This window comes from Calidris pugnax, unplaced genomic scaffold (assembly GCF_001431845.1).
Source record: "Calidris pugnax isolate Ruff unplaced genomic scaffold, ASM143184v1 scaffold24, whole genome shotgun sequence".
NCBI classification, from domain to species: Eukaryota; Metazoa; Chordata; class Aves; order Charadriiformes; family Scolopacidae; genus Calidris; species Calidris pugnax.
The window spans coordinates 15158063-15173048 of NW_015090922.1; the positions used below are offsets into that span (position 1 = coordinate 15158063).

Genomic DNA, 14986 nt, shown 5'->3' on the forward strand with positions numbered 1-14986 from the left:
GGCAGAGGCCGGGAGAGGAGTCACGGCGGACGGTGAGGAAGGCAGAGGTGTCAGGGGAAGGACAAGGGCGGCTTCAGGCACCCACGGCCGTAGCGGAGGGCAGCCGCCCCGGCCCGCCCGCCGCGCTCCGCCCTCCCTCCGGCACCATGGTGGACAGGGGCCCCTTGCTGACCTCGGCCATCATCTTCTACCTGTCCATCGGGGCGGCGATCTTCGAGGTGCTGGAGGAGCCGCACTGGCGCTCGGCCACCGACGACTACAAGCGGCAGAAGACAGAGCTGCTCAAGCAGTTCCCTTGCCTGGGCCAAGAGGGGCTGGACAAGATCCTACAGGTACAGCGGGGGCTGCGGCGGGGCCGGGGCTGGGACCGGGGTGGGGGGGCGGCGGCGGCAGGTGCTGCCGGGCGCCCTGGAGCGGAAAATCCCGCGCCTTCGGGCGGAGCGGTGGCGGGCGGAGAGGCAGCCGGCTCCCCGCGAAAAACCACCGCAGCCGCGTCCTCACAAAGCCCGGTGCCGAAAACCGTCCCTCCAGCGGGAGCGCGGGGAAAGGTCTTAATCATTCCTAACTACTTAATGAGAGAGTGATTACACGGGTCCGCGTTTCCTTCTCTTCCCCCTCGTCCCCCGCAAGCGGTAAAGGAGCTGGGGGTTGGTTTGGGCTGTAGCTGGCCGGTTTCGGGGGCTGGAGGAGCTCCGGCGCGGAGTGCGCTCCCGCAAGCCCGGCTGTCGCTGGACCAAGCAGCCCTGAATGCGGCTCTTGTTTTAGCGACCCGGGGTGGTTTCTGCTGCCTCAATGGGTGTTGTGTGACGAGGTGGGGAAGGCGAAGCCGAGCGTCTTGATCCTCCTCTGTTTGGTCTTTGGTCTGATTTTCTTCCCCTCCTCTTTTTCTTTTTTTTTTTCTTTCGTGCTGGATACTCTCCTTGTGAGGAAAACGCGTCTGGGGGTCCTAGTGTGGGTCCCGGAGGTCAGTCGGGGTAACGGAGGGAAAAGCTGAATGCCTCGCACGGAGGGATGCTTGCAACTCTTGTCCTGTTACTTTTACTTGAGGAGAATGACTCCTTTCCAAGCCATAAGGAGTTGATAATCGTCCTGTCTCACTTATCTGGCAGAATGCCTCTTCAAAACTGATTATTAATCAATAACATGTATTAAATTATGGAGCAGTATCAACTTGGTTAGTGCCTTTTCATGGATGTAGTATGCATTAAAACCTGGTGGCAATCAATGGTGAGCCATGAAAAAATAGGCTGCCCAGATATGTAGGGCTCCAGTGGTGCAAATAAGTCATTTGGGACTTTATGTTTATATTGACTAGATCTTCTGATCTTCTGGTCACCGTTGTGTTTTGTTTTTGTTTTTTTTTAAATTCACTGAAAGTCTACAAAAATGCTAAAATATGGAAGAGTGGGAAAATGACTCATTAGTTCTGTTGGTGTAATCGATACTGTGTAAGCTTCTAAGAGGGTAGGCTTCTTGGTCCTAAAGGTTTGTGGCTTAAATTATCTTCCTTCAGTTGGTGGCTGTTTTCTGTCTGCTTCAGATAGCAGAGCTTTCTGGTGGTAGTGTCCTTAGTAACCTAAGTAACGTGTTTTTGTGGTATATGGTGAAACGGGTGGATGAAGGCTTGAAACTATAAAAGGATGTTGGAAAGTGAAAGATTTGCTATGTTTTTTGAGCGTGCTTTTGCTGTTCTGGAATCTTACTGAAATTTTACTCTAGTTTATATCCCAAAAGTGCTATAACATACTCAAGAGAAAACCTTTAATTGGATTGGGATGTGCATTAAGCCTGATGTGCTTAACTTGCTGCAGCCATAATGTAGAATCTAGATTGTGACTCAATTTAGGATGAAATTTGTGTTACTATGAGGGAATTATTAGCTTTTGTTTGGGTTTTTTTTTGGTTTTTTTTTGGTTGGTTGGGTTTTTTCCATGATCCTTATCACAATTAATCCTGAAGTGGCAGAAAGATTGTTCTTAACTTTTATGTTGCAATTTTTTATTTTATTTGGGCAGTTCATTAGAATAGACTGTATGATAGAGCACGCTGTAGAATGGGGATAGGTGCAGGAGCAGTGAGGAGAAAAAAAGTACTATAACTATCTCTCCACAGCACAATGTGGAGGGCCTTCCCTCTTCAGTGCATGTTAGCTCCTGGTGATATTCTCACATTCATGTGATTTCAGTTTTGCCTCTGTGCTACTTCCAATCATACCTTACCTTCCATGTCCAGTCTTGCTGGTCTAGTGATCCCTTATAGATATTCTGTTGTTGTCTTAAGCTCATGTTAGTTAAAATTTAAGTCTTGTCTTGCTCTTACTGGTAACTGGAAACTTCACTGCCTGCTTTCTTCCAGGCTTGTAGTTTTGTTCCTGTTTTTATTCAACTTCTGTGTGAGTAGTGATGGGAAGAAGGGGAGTGGCACTTCCTACAGAGGATCATGGCAGGGTGAAGTCTAGCCTAGCTAAAGTCAACTCAATTGGGGGGGGAATCATGAAAGGACATCAGGGTTTCATCCTGAGTAAGCTGTAAAGTATATCAGAAATAATCTTCATGATTGTCCTTCTCAACCACTATCTATGCTGAGTTCTACTGAATCTTTAAAACATTACTAACGTGTTCTCTTTTGACAAATTCTGATCATCCTGTTTTCATATTAAACTCTTATAATACATCCAGAATATTGTTGATTTGAAAATGCGCTTTTTTCCCACCTCTGTTTTGTTCCTCTGAGCCTCCTCCACGGACTCCCTAAACTTTTTGGGATTTTGCATTATTTCATTATTTGACTCATTTCTCTGTTCTTGTCTCTTTTTTAAAATGGCCTTCAGTTTTCATCTTAGAGCCTCTTCTCTCACTCTTTGTCATCCTCTCTGACACCCATGTGTCTCCACAGAGCTACATTGAGCTTTGCTCTAACTTCACTGATGTTCTTTTTTAATATCCCCATTTAAAACACACTGAATAAAGTTCTTCAACAAATATCACCAATATAGGATTTTAAATGGTTAGTAAAATGTAAGGATGCTAAGAGGTGTTCAAGCTGAACTAACAATACCCATCTTGTTTCCAGAAGCAATCTGAAAGGTGACAAGAACTAACTTATTCAGAGACCGGTTTCTCTGCTGCCCTTGTTCCATCCAGGTTAGCTCGTGTGTTCGTCTGAGTCTGATGTTAGCTGTAAGTGCAATGGAAACTCTGTGTGGAATGGCTACGTTGTTAGATCTGTAGTGCAATCTTAACCACTTAAAAAGACAAGTAGGTTATCAGCACTGATTCTCAATTCGCATACAGACTGGTATCTCTGTGCCAACAGTTCAAGTGATTATTAAGTGGGCTGTATGAGATCAAATACTGTCTAAAATTTGTGTTATGAAATCTTTATTACAGAATATTACAGTAGAAACAAACTGCAATAAATGTTTATTGAAACATACTTAACACACTTTCAGAAAACTCACAAGCTGAGTATTGTAGGATATGCTAAAAGGAAATCCTTTTCCCCCAATCCTAACTGTAAAATACCTAAAAATAAACTTGTTTAAAAACAGCTTTTAGAAGTCTCTTATGAGAAGAATCCTTTTGCTTTTTGATTATTTTAAGTATCATATTACTCATTATAACTATAAAGTGTAAAGAAACTGCTTAAACTCTTCTTGGAGTAATGCTACTTAGACCCTGATGCTAAAGGTGACTCACTCTGGACAATGTATAGGCTGGTTGCTGCCTGCCCGTGCTCTTCTGGCTAAAGCTGATTGCTCAAATGAAAACGTGGCTGAGAAGCTTCACTCAACCACAAGCATATATTGACACAAGGAACTGTGTCAACTGTATCCCAAGGTGCAGTTACCTTGGAATAGAAATGTTTCATAATGCTGTGGAACAGCTGCAAAAATAAACGTTTTTAATAGTGATGTAACTGTGCCATATTTATGACAACTGTAGAATCTTAAAAGTAGTGTAACACCTCTTGTCCGTTGATAAAAGTCTATGGCTTGTCCTTGCCACTTGCTGCTGTGGCCTGAAGTCCTGCGACATTTTAGGGAGAGGGAGAAGGTTGAGATCCACAGTGATGACACCTTTGCGTGCCCTGTAGTAGGAATGAGTTTTGGAGACAGAAGCAAATGTAAGCAATTCAGTCATTTCCCTCTTCTCCAGTTCCTTACTTTTACTCTTTATTGCTCCATCCTGATTGTGAAACATCAGCTTAATGATAAAGGAGCTATTCATGCAAGGACGAGCCCTCTTGACCATCATGTCACTACTCACATGAGCAAAACTTGGCAAAACTGGGCCGCATCCTGTTTACTGGGATATCTTTTTTTTATTGGCCCACCACAGTCATCCAAATAAGTACTTCCCATTGATAAACATCAAGACTGGTGAAAAGAAAGGGGAGAATTTGAAGATGAGTGAAAATGGTTACTTTCAAAATAGCAATAAAAGGGAGAAACTGCTGGCTTCATTTAGGAGAAGCAGACAAACATACTGAGTATGAGAACAAATAGTTGAGGTCTTTATTTGCAAAGCATACAAGACTCTAAACAGGCTGGAGAGATAACTTTAGAAACCTAAATGTTTAGACTTAAAGCCCAGTGCTGTGAACAAACATTTAGAAGACTTTTAAGGCGAGCTTCTGCTAGGATATACATGGTACACAGGAGGATTCTGCTAAATGAAGTAACAATTAAGTGACTTAATAGTAGTTTCTTCTCTCTGTTTTTTAAAGTCAGGATGTTTTCTCCACTCACAAATACCGACAGGTGCATTTACAGGATTTTGGTTTGTGTTTGAGGATGCTGAAGTTTGCTTCTAGTTTTGCTTATTCTTGGAGTTTGTCAGTCTTATTATGAAACTTTAAAAATATTTGCTGATTCTGAGCACTGTTTCCTTCAGTGCTGGGACCTCATCCAAACTGGTACTTCAAGGTTTAAATCTGTGTGCAGTACTACTGCGAAAGTTTGCAAACTATAGTTTTGTTAAAAACTTGAGCTAGGTTTTAAATGCTTTTAATTAGTTCAAGACAGATTATGGCTTTTGCTTATGCTTTGTGGAGGGATTTTTTTTTTTTTCAATGTAAAGTTAGTGAGGACATATTTTTCATAATCTTTCCATTCCCTTGTGCTCTTTAGGAGGTGCATAAATGATGTTCTAGGTTTGGTTGGTTGGTCAGTCTTTAACATCCTGAACCTTTCCATCTAAAGTATTGAAAGGGGGGAGACAAATAGGAGACTGAATTCCTTGGTTGGAGTGACAGGTGAGCTCTTTCTTTCAAGAGTAGGACTTTTGCATGGGCTGAACAAAGTAAAGCTCAGCAGCTATCAGACAAGAACAAGTGACTGCCAGTGGAAAAATCTTAAACTACAAAGTTAACAAATACATCTTTACCTGTAATATAAAAACTTGACAGTGCAAATTCAAGGTTTATGCCTGAGAAATAGGTATTGCTAGATTTTTCAAATTTAAATCTTTAGTTATACACCCTCTAAGTTCAGCAGGGATGAACTGAGATGAAAACTTAGGACCACTGTCCGCAGTGCTCTGTGTTCTGACTGCGTTCTGGATATTGCCACTGCAGCATTAGGAGAGGAAAACTGAGCATAGGCAGCACTATGTTACTCCACAGCTTTTCTCCATTTCTACATGCAAAATTGTATGTAAGCAGGCATGCTTTTATGTTGTGGTTTGGTTTTTTTTGTTTGTTTGTTTTTTATTTTTTAACCTGTTTAACCATTACATTGTTTAAACTTTCTTGGAACATAGTTAAACAAAACTGGTAGTGCACACACTGCAACTCTCTGCTGATGGAGCAACAGCAATCGATCAGAAGTTAGAATTGTCCTGCTACAGGCTTTTCCTTTTTCCTGCTACGGATTTAATCCTTGAGTGCTTGTAGTGTGTTGTCCTGTTACTTTAGGACAGAATGTTCATATTACCTGACATGTTACCTTCTGCTACTAGCTGTGTTTTCTGGCAAGCTTTGCTCTAGAAACCATGTCATGCAAGATTTGCGGGTTGTCAAAAGCTCATTGTCCTACAAGACCCAGGAACCCTCAGTTTGGTTCATACTGTATATATGGTTATTGCAAGATACCTTCTGTAGCCAGTGAAGATACAGTGTAACGATGACTTTGTACAGATTTCCTTAAATTGAATTGCTGTTTTTGCTGTAAATATTAATTAAAAAAAAAAAAAAGGTATTGTTTTGCTTTTCTCTGAATGCTGTTGACCTTCAGAGCAATCACATTTCATGCTGGTACTGCAAGTAGATGTCAACATAGTAGCATACAAGCAAAAACAAGCTGGATTGCAAGTGGCAGTCAATAGTTTTACTAGCAGGGGAGAAAGTGAGAATGGTTTTGTGCTTTGGTGCTACAGACCTGCTGATCACACTGCCTGTAGATGCAAGGATTTTATTTTGTGCTGACTCTTGTATGATCCTATGAACTGAATGCCCATGAGCAAGTAGCTAAATTTCTTCATGGAGTATGTCTTTAGGTTTTGTTTAGCCAAAATGAATTCAGCTCATAAGCTCTGAGTCTGCTCTGTAGTATGACGAAAAATGAAACCCAACCAAAAAAAACCCTGGTAACAGGGCACAACTGGAAGATTTACACTTAAAACACCACTGTGGTCACCCCTGAAGCTCTTCATGGTACTACAGACATCCTCAGGAGACCCAAACTTAAAGGCAGATGGAACCCCTAAAATATAGCATGCAATACACACCCTGCATTATTACTAGCTCTGTTTATTGAAGGGATAGCTTAGGCTTGAAGACATAAATTCATCTTCCGTTATTTTTCTCTTTGTTCTGATTCAGGTTCCTCAACAGCACTGCCAGTTCTAGTGTTATTAGATCTTTTCTTTAAAACACCAAATTCTTTAGCTGGGAATTTGAGGCTAGCAGTTTGTGTTCTGGGTCCACCCATCTTATTTTATCATGTTTTTATATTTGAGGTCTTTGATATTACTGTGTTAATTACATAACAATATTTTAATTGTAGGCAGGAGAGATCCCTCCCCTTGCCACAACACAACAGTTGTGTGGACTCTAGCAACTAAACAAACGCAGTGCTAGGTGCAAAGTAGCTTCTGAAATATTTTGAGCTCAAACCTTGTACCCTGTTTTCTTAAGAGAAAGAAACATGAGTGATGAAAAGGGAGGAGGAAACTAACAATAGATTGTATATCATAGCCTCTGTTGAACCTGATCAAGTTCCTTTTCTAACAATACATGTATCTGTAGTGTTTCTTGTGATGAACCTGTTTTTTAACCCCTGTTGTGGGATCAATTGCTATGGATCAACCCATCTGTAGGACTATATTTCTGCCTTAATGAAAAGGTAGACATGGATCATGATTGAGCAAACTGGCAAATACTAATTGATTTTATTCTGTGCCAGCATCTTACAAATATTGTGTAAGCAGGTTCCAACTGCTGAGAAACAAAACCCAGACCTGTGTGTCTCTTTGAGGTTGCAACAGGTGCCAAAAAGTCTCAGTTGGACCTATCACAGGTCTCTGAACTCTGATCCTCTTAACAGCAAAGATTATCAGTTACTTAACATTAATTTGGACTCCAGAGTAAGTCATAGGATTGTCAGATGATGGCAAGCTAATGAGTGATAGTTAATAGAACTTGAAAATAATTCTGCAAAGGTGTTTGAAGGTCCTGAGGTGGAAAGCATAATCAGATATGATACAATATTTTTGGTGGCTTAGCTAAAATACCAAATTAATCAGTGATGACTTTTATCTGTGACCTTCAAGTGCTCATATGGCTGCGTTCCTCTTTTCTACTTCAAACCCACTCCAATGGAATAAAAAAGCTTTGGAGGAAAGTTGCTCAAGAATCAGGTGTGGTCCCTTGCTAGAGAAACAGCAGCTATAAGTACGTTTGTTCTGGCCTATGAAGGAAGTGATGATGAGTCTGATGTACTGATGAGTGGCTTCCAGGCACCAAAGGAACAGGGGAGGAGTTTGGAGCTCATGCAGCTGTATAAAGAGAAGGGGTCTAATCAAACTCACTGGTGGTACCAACTCCTCCCACAGCTTCTCTTGCGGCAGTCTGGCTGGAACCCTCGCCCCACTACGTGCACAGTGGTTACAGTTACTGCGAACCAGCTTCACAGACTGCAGTGCAAATATGTTAAAATCAGGTTAAATAGTTGAACTATGATAACTTGCCAGTTAAGTTAGAATTTCAACCTCCAGGCCTGCGTAAGTGGTGTGTACGTGACTGCGGAGTGACAGAGGGCAGTTCCGTAATCAGCGCTTGCCTTGTTGGCTCTAGGGGTTTTGAAGGGCACTGGAGTTTATGCTTAGAAAAATCACTCTTTATTATTGGTATGAGTGCACTCTGAAAGCTTTTCACCTGTGTCAATTTGCTCCTTTAATATAATACTTGCATGCTTCCACCTTAATTTTTTTTTTTATGGCTTTTGGAGTGGAAGACAAGAAAAAGGAGAGGAAGAAAAAATTTGAAGTTGGTTCTATTGTAGCAGCAAAATTAGTAGCTAACTTTGTGTCTCTATGTGATTTGTTACAGTAATACTACATTTTCAAGGTAGTATATTAGCTGGATTGTGACTGTAGGATAACTGTGTTTTCATGAAGCTGCTATGTAGTCTCTGCAAGGTCCTAAAGCTGTCAACTTGATTAATGAAATGACCGTAGATGTCTTTATCTTACATTTAAGAGAGGTAAAGTACAGTTTGCACTCTGAGAATGCCTTGGCTTTTTGTTATGAATGCTTGCTCAGCTCTGCTACAATTAGTTGGTTATTTGGACAGATGTCCCCACAGTTGGCTGCTTGTTGCTGTTTCCTAGCAGAGAAACACTGCAATAGTTTCACACTACGCATTGACTAGGTGCTTTCAGCCAAATTCTGTGCGTCTGTCTTAGGAAAACAGTCTCACTTACTTGAGAACTGCAGCTTTTCTGTGGTTTTGATGACTTCTGAGCATCTTGTGTGCCAAACAGCTTTTAAGCTTGAAGATTCTCTGCTTAGCAATACACAAATGATTCCGCTGCCTCAGCTTCTAAGAAGGTAGTGGATTGCTGAATGGTTAGAGATGTCAGTTGCAGGAAATCCAGGCTAGGAAGGAAGAGTGAAACAAAGAGGACAGCAACTATAGTATGATTCTATAGTGCTTCTGCCAGCTCATCCCTCTTCCCTTTAGTACAGTAGCAAGAAGATAGCAGACTGGTTTGGCTTTCATACATCCTCAAGGATGGGACAGTTGAGAAGTGACAGGGCACAGAGTCTGTTAATTACCTGTCACATGTCAAGCTGTACTTTACTCTTTGCCTTCAGCTTGTCTCACGGTAGATGTTTAGAATGACCTGCAAATATATGGGAAACGTTATGAATCTGGAGGTTTGCACAGTTTGGTAGTCTTAAGGTTGGAAGATTTTTTCAGTTGACTAAACTTGCTTTTTCACTTATTCAAAACACTTTCTACAGGATGTATGCAATTACTTTCTTACCGATGGTTTTTGCCTGGGAACTGAATGTTATATGGGATTGAGAAGATCGTTGAAGAATTATTGAAGCAGTGTATGTTCTGCTATTTGTTAAAGTTACTGATTGGAAGCTCTCGTAGGAATAAAGCCCTTCTGTGTATTTAGTAATATAGCGTTGAACATAATAGCAGAAGATTGTGTTCCAGGGCACATGTGGAGGTGGTGGTATGGTTTTCGATGTTGCACAGAAACCCCATTTCTGCAGGAATTGTATATGCTGACTCAATTGTATTTAAGAAATACGCTAAGGCATAGGCAGCTCTTACTAGCAGACTGATGCTATTACCAGTAATTCACTTGCCCAGCAGAAGAAACAAGATAGACTAGGCAAGATATGCCATTACAGGTCTGACAGTGTCTAGATCAGACTGTTTCCCAGCACATTTATCCTAGTCACTGATCGCACTTCTTCACATCGTGCCATAACTGTGCTGGCAGATCTTTATCTATGTTTGAAAACATTTGTCCAGAGCAGTTTCCTCTCCCAGCCCAATCCTCTTCAAAGATCAGTCTTGAGCTAATCTAGTGTTGAAGGGATTTGTAGTAAGTACCATAACAAAATTTTGTTTTAGCTTAAGCCCTGGATAAAGCTAAATGCATAGTAGCAGAAATCTCAAAGCAAATAGTGTTTCTGTGGCAGGCATTCCCCCCTTTCTTACTCCTCCTAACATGAACCCATCACCTTGCTGTTCACACAAAGCATCCTGTCCATGTTGATGTTGGAAGTCTGCCTTGTCACCGCCTCCTGCTGTCTGATGGACAGATACAGGGAGAGAGAGGAGCACAGTTGATGTTAGGTGAAGTTTTCGGTTGGCTCTAGAAACTTTGTTGTTTGCTTGCCCTAACAAGGTGAGTTAGTAAAGGTTCTGCCCCAAAGAGTTAATAGTCAACTGTGTGACTCTTGCTCCTGCTCTGCAGTTCAAAAGTCTACTCAATTAAAAATGTTGTTACACTTAGTACTCTGCTCCACCCAAGCCTGATCACTTTTAGTTTTGTTTCCTTGATTTGATGCTGTTGGGAAAAACAAGATTTTTATTCTAGTATGTGTAAACTCACTGAACTGTCAGACAAGTAACTGTTGTTTTACCAGGACCTGCCTTCTTTGTTTTTTAAACTTGTTTCTCCTTAAGATAGGTTGTTAAAGATGTGTGATGCTACTAGTATGCTTTGGCAGCAGCTTCTATCTAGTTTGCCTTCAGAGAAGCAAGACCTTTAATGTTGTACTGAAATCTGGGGATGAAATACAAAAATGCTTGTGAAACGAAAAGCCTATGACATACTGGTCCTAGTTACTAAGAAATGAACTCCAGTTTTTAGGGTGTTCTAACGAAGTGCCTATCTGTAAATTTCTTAGTCTGAAGCATGTTTTTATGCACGGCTATAAATGGAAGAGATCACAATATGCTTCTTAATACAATGTTACTTTATGCTGCTGTTCATTCACTGAGTTGAAAAGCTTATTTAGGCTTCTGTAGGCAAAGTTGTCAAGCTTGGATCACCTGCATGGGGGACAGCTTCATTTTTAAACTCAGCTTCCCCTTTTACTACTTCTGTGTAGCAACAAGGCTTTTCTATTCAAATATTCCAATTTATGCCATTTTATGGCCAGGTGAAAATCTGCACAAATTAACTAGGTTGCTGCTCCAGGTCTTGAGGCCTTGTTTGAATAAGGGAAAAAAAAAAATTGCAACACTTCAAAGATATATTCCAACCCCTCCCTGTAGAGTAAATTAATCTTGGTAAACTGTTTTTATTGATACTAGGATTGTTTTGGTTTAATTTAGATCTACTTAAATCAATTGCAGCTAAACTGAAATAAATTATTTTGGAAACTCAGACTGCTGCATGGGTTAGCATCTGCTTATGCAATAGGTACCAACTCTTTTGCAATAGTCTCATGTAAACAGAGTCTGGTTCTAACCCGGCCTAACATGGGTCACAAACTGGTGTGCGGGGTTGATTAAACGCTTGACTCTTCTGCTTCCACTTTCTTATCTGTAAAACGGGGACTACACCATCTTCCAAAGCCGTTTTAAAGAGGAGTTGGCTACACTAGTCACCATGTATGTATTCAGATAGGACAGAAGCCTAATCTGCTGCTATAGATTATTCCAACTTCTTAATTTCAGCTGATGCAACATAAAAGTTGTTGAAATACTTTTTTTTTTTGTTTGTTTGTTTCCAACCAAGAGAAAGTGTGTAATAGGCAAATTGGCACAGAAGCCCTCAAAATTAAGCTGTATTAATGAAAGCTATGAAATCGTCTGATAGGTTTTATTTCTGAATGAGCGTAATTTGAGGCCAAAGAGAACTTGGGGCACTCAGCATCTGCGGAACAGCTGCAGTTCTCATGCAGCAGTAACCTTTAGTTAATTTGTCTTCAAAACATGTCTATGTGGAACTTGGGAAAGTGAAAAGGAAACAGTTCTATAATTGCATTCATCACAAGAGCAAGGGAATGCTGGTAAAGCACTGAATATGCTTTTCATCAAAATAGTTTATTAACTAGTTCATTAAACTGGAACCTAGTCCTGAAATTAATAGGGGAAAAAGTCCATATCGAGTGTTAAATTATGTAGGCATGATCTGTCAAAGAAGCCAGATGCCTTTTCAAAACTGTTGGTGTTTGCATCCATTGCACATAAGTGGAAAGGAGAAATAAAGTTAAGCAGCATTAGTTCATTCAAGCATAGGATCTGCAAGTATCACAAATAGGTAAACTTCAGTGTTCAATTCTGCAATGACAAACTAGTTCCAGTTAACTAATTTGCTGATTTATGAGTTTCACTTATTATTTAACTCTGCAGAAAGCCACAAAAAGGAAATAACCTTCTTGATCTCTTTCCATTAATATCCCTCACATTGTTTGTCCTGTGAATTATGACTTATAGGAAAATTAACTGTCCATGCTATGCATCATACAAGCAAGTCTTAAACTGTGCATGCTGTAAAAATATTGACATGCCTCCAAGAGGTTAATATCCCTACAAATTAGAACTTTTTTCCAGAGGAAACAGTAACACCTATTTGTACTGCAGAATGGAAGTAGAGCTCCATTTGTTCAAATGAATTTTTTCTTATGGGCTCTTACCACCCAAGTATCAATTATGACTTCGCATTTCATCCTAAAATAGAAAATATTCCAAAACTTCAGGGTTTAATGCAGAATTCATTCATTCTCTCATTACAATAGTTTACCCTTTGTTGTCTTTTTCACACATTTGGGCTGAGAGGTAACTAATGAAGTATGTTGCTAGCTAGTTACAGCAAAGAGAACGTTAGCAGCAGGACAGCAAGGGTTAGTAGTGAGGGGAAGCTTAATCATTCAACTATAATGGTTCTATTTGACAAAACCCCTTAAAATTCACCATGTAGCAGCTTACAATTACTTGATTTCTGATAAAACAGTGGCTTTAAGTTCTTCTGTGCTTGGGGGCTTGATTTCATTTCTAAGAATGAAAAACTGCCAATACAGCCATGAGAGATTTACACATTTAAGGTACAGAAACAGCAGCAAATATTTCCAAAGAGTTGACTACTCGCAGCTTTTCTGTCAAGTCAACATGAGTGATGCTGGCTTGGCATCAACTTGCCTTGGTAAGGAGTAAGGAAGAAGGGTTTGTGGTTAGGTCCAACCTTGTTTGGGCTGAACATCCTTTTGTGGCCTTATTGTTGAATTTACAGTGTGAAAACTGCAGCCTCAGACTCAGGGCATTCCTTTCAGTAGAGGTAGCTCGGGAAAGCAATGGGGAGTTTCCATGAGGATGGAGGAAAAAGGCAAAACACAGAACCTGTTGCAGACGGTGAAATCGATAAGCATTATCCAAATCCCAGCTGGGCAGAGTACAACAGGTTTCCACAAACACGTATGTACACAGTGTGAGGATTTTTTAGAAAACGTTTACGTGTCTTCTGACTGAAAAGTTCTCAAACTGCCTATTTTTAAAATACTGTTTTGTAAAGCAGAGGTTTATGACAGAAAGCTGCAAGGATAACTGTAACTCTTGCTTTGCTTTTTATAAAACAAAAGAACAAAGACTTGCTCTTCTGCACTCCCTCTGCTTGTACCCCCAGTTGTGTAGTGTTTTTGCTGCAATCCTTGATTACTGTTCTGTTACCATTATCAGCTGGAATATTTTAACACAAAACTTGCTTAATCTGAACAAGATAATTTTTGTGTTATGTCTGTAGCTGTAGACGTAATAGCCATCTGTAACCAAACCTTCAATAGGACAGCACTTTGTACAATTAACAACTGCAAATTATCATTACAAAATCACTAATCTTGTACTTCTCTTAAATGTGGCCCTAAGATAAGGCTTCACAAAATCAGTAGGGCGATATGTCCGCTTCATAGAACCGCTATTCTACTCAGTGAAGGAAATGACATATATTTTATGATGCTCAAGCCTTATTGAGAGGCCTTTTTAAACTCGTTAGAAGTCTGCCTGGAAAAAATATAAATCAAGCTGATGCTGCAAAAGTTTTGTTATTCTACTTATCAGTACAGTTGTTTCTTTCCAAGTAATTTGTTTTACTCTATAACATTTCTCTCCCCTACTCTGCATCATATCAATCCTTGAGGAAGAAATCCTGCACGTATTTGAATGGTGCCACAAAAAATGGTGAAATTGTTTACTCTTTCTCACAATTTCTGTCTGAAGAACTCCTCCTCTCTTACTAAGAGGATTTTACTGTAGGACAATAATATGCTCCCCAATGCATTAGAATTGTAGTAAGGGTTTCAGATCCAAAATCTTAATCTGTAACACCACACTGTAGAAATAGTTACATAAAACTAAACCACTGTTAAACTGGATTTGGTTTAGACAGAAGGGTTCATCTACACTACCATGCTGAATGCTTTGATTAAAAACTATTGCACAGGTTGAGAACCTGTTTAATTTACAGTTTAATTTCATTCACACTTTTTTTTTTTTTTAGTTTTGTTCTTATACCAACACTGGGTTTGGTTTAAATGGCTTTTGTTTGTGGTCTTACATTATAGTTTCTGACGTAGTAAAAAAGAAATCAATGCTATCCCCTCTCAGCCTTCATTTTTGCAGGAAAAAGTGATTTGGCTGACCCATAATAGTTTCCTCATTCTTCTAGCCCTAGTCTGCTTCTTCCCATTTCTTGACAGCAGATAACCAGAATTGTAGAAATTGTGCCAGTGCGTTGCAGAATGACAGCAAGACATCAGGAAGGGAATTTCAAGCATCTGACTGTTCCTTGAAGTTCTTCCCCTTTTGTACTTATTGATGTGTTTCTGTTGTTGAGATGCCTAGATTGTATGACCGGACTGATGAGATATTAAAAAAATATATTCCACTTGCACTTACTCCTGTAGATTGCAATAGCCCTTTGGCAGAGAATGGGAAAGGAGAGGCAGAATAAATTGCAGTGGGTGACTAGGACACCTTAAAGCTGTTTTTCAAAATACCCAATTTTTGAAACAT

At 40.2% G+C, this 14986-nt stretch overlaps 1 protein-coding gene across 1 annotated transcript in view; it reads left to right on the plus strand.

Annotated features, from left to right (window-relative positions):
- Positions 1-6: 6 nt before the first annotated feature.
- Positions 7-14986, plus strand: part of KCNK5 (potassium channel, two pore domain subfamily K, member 5) — a 35955-nt gene continuing 20975 nt past the window's right edge. Inside the window, exon 1 of the mRNA XM_014951251.1 lies at positions 7-332. Within this exon, the coding sequence (XP_014806737.1) occupies positions 147-332 (186 nt within the window). The 5' untranslated portion in view covers positions 7-146. The remainder of the gene's footprint in view (positions 333-14986) is intronic.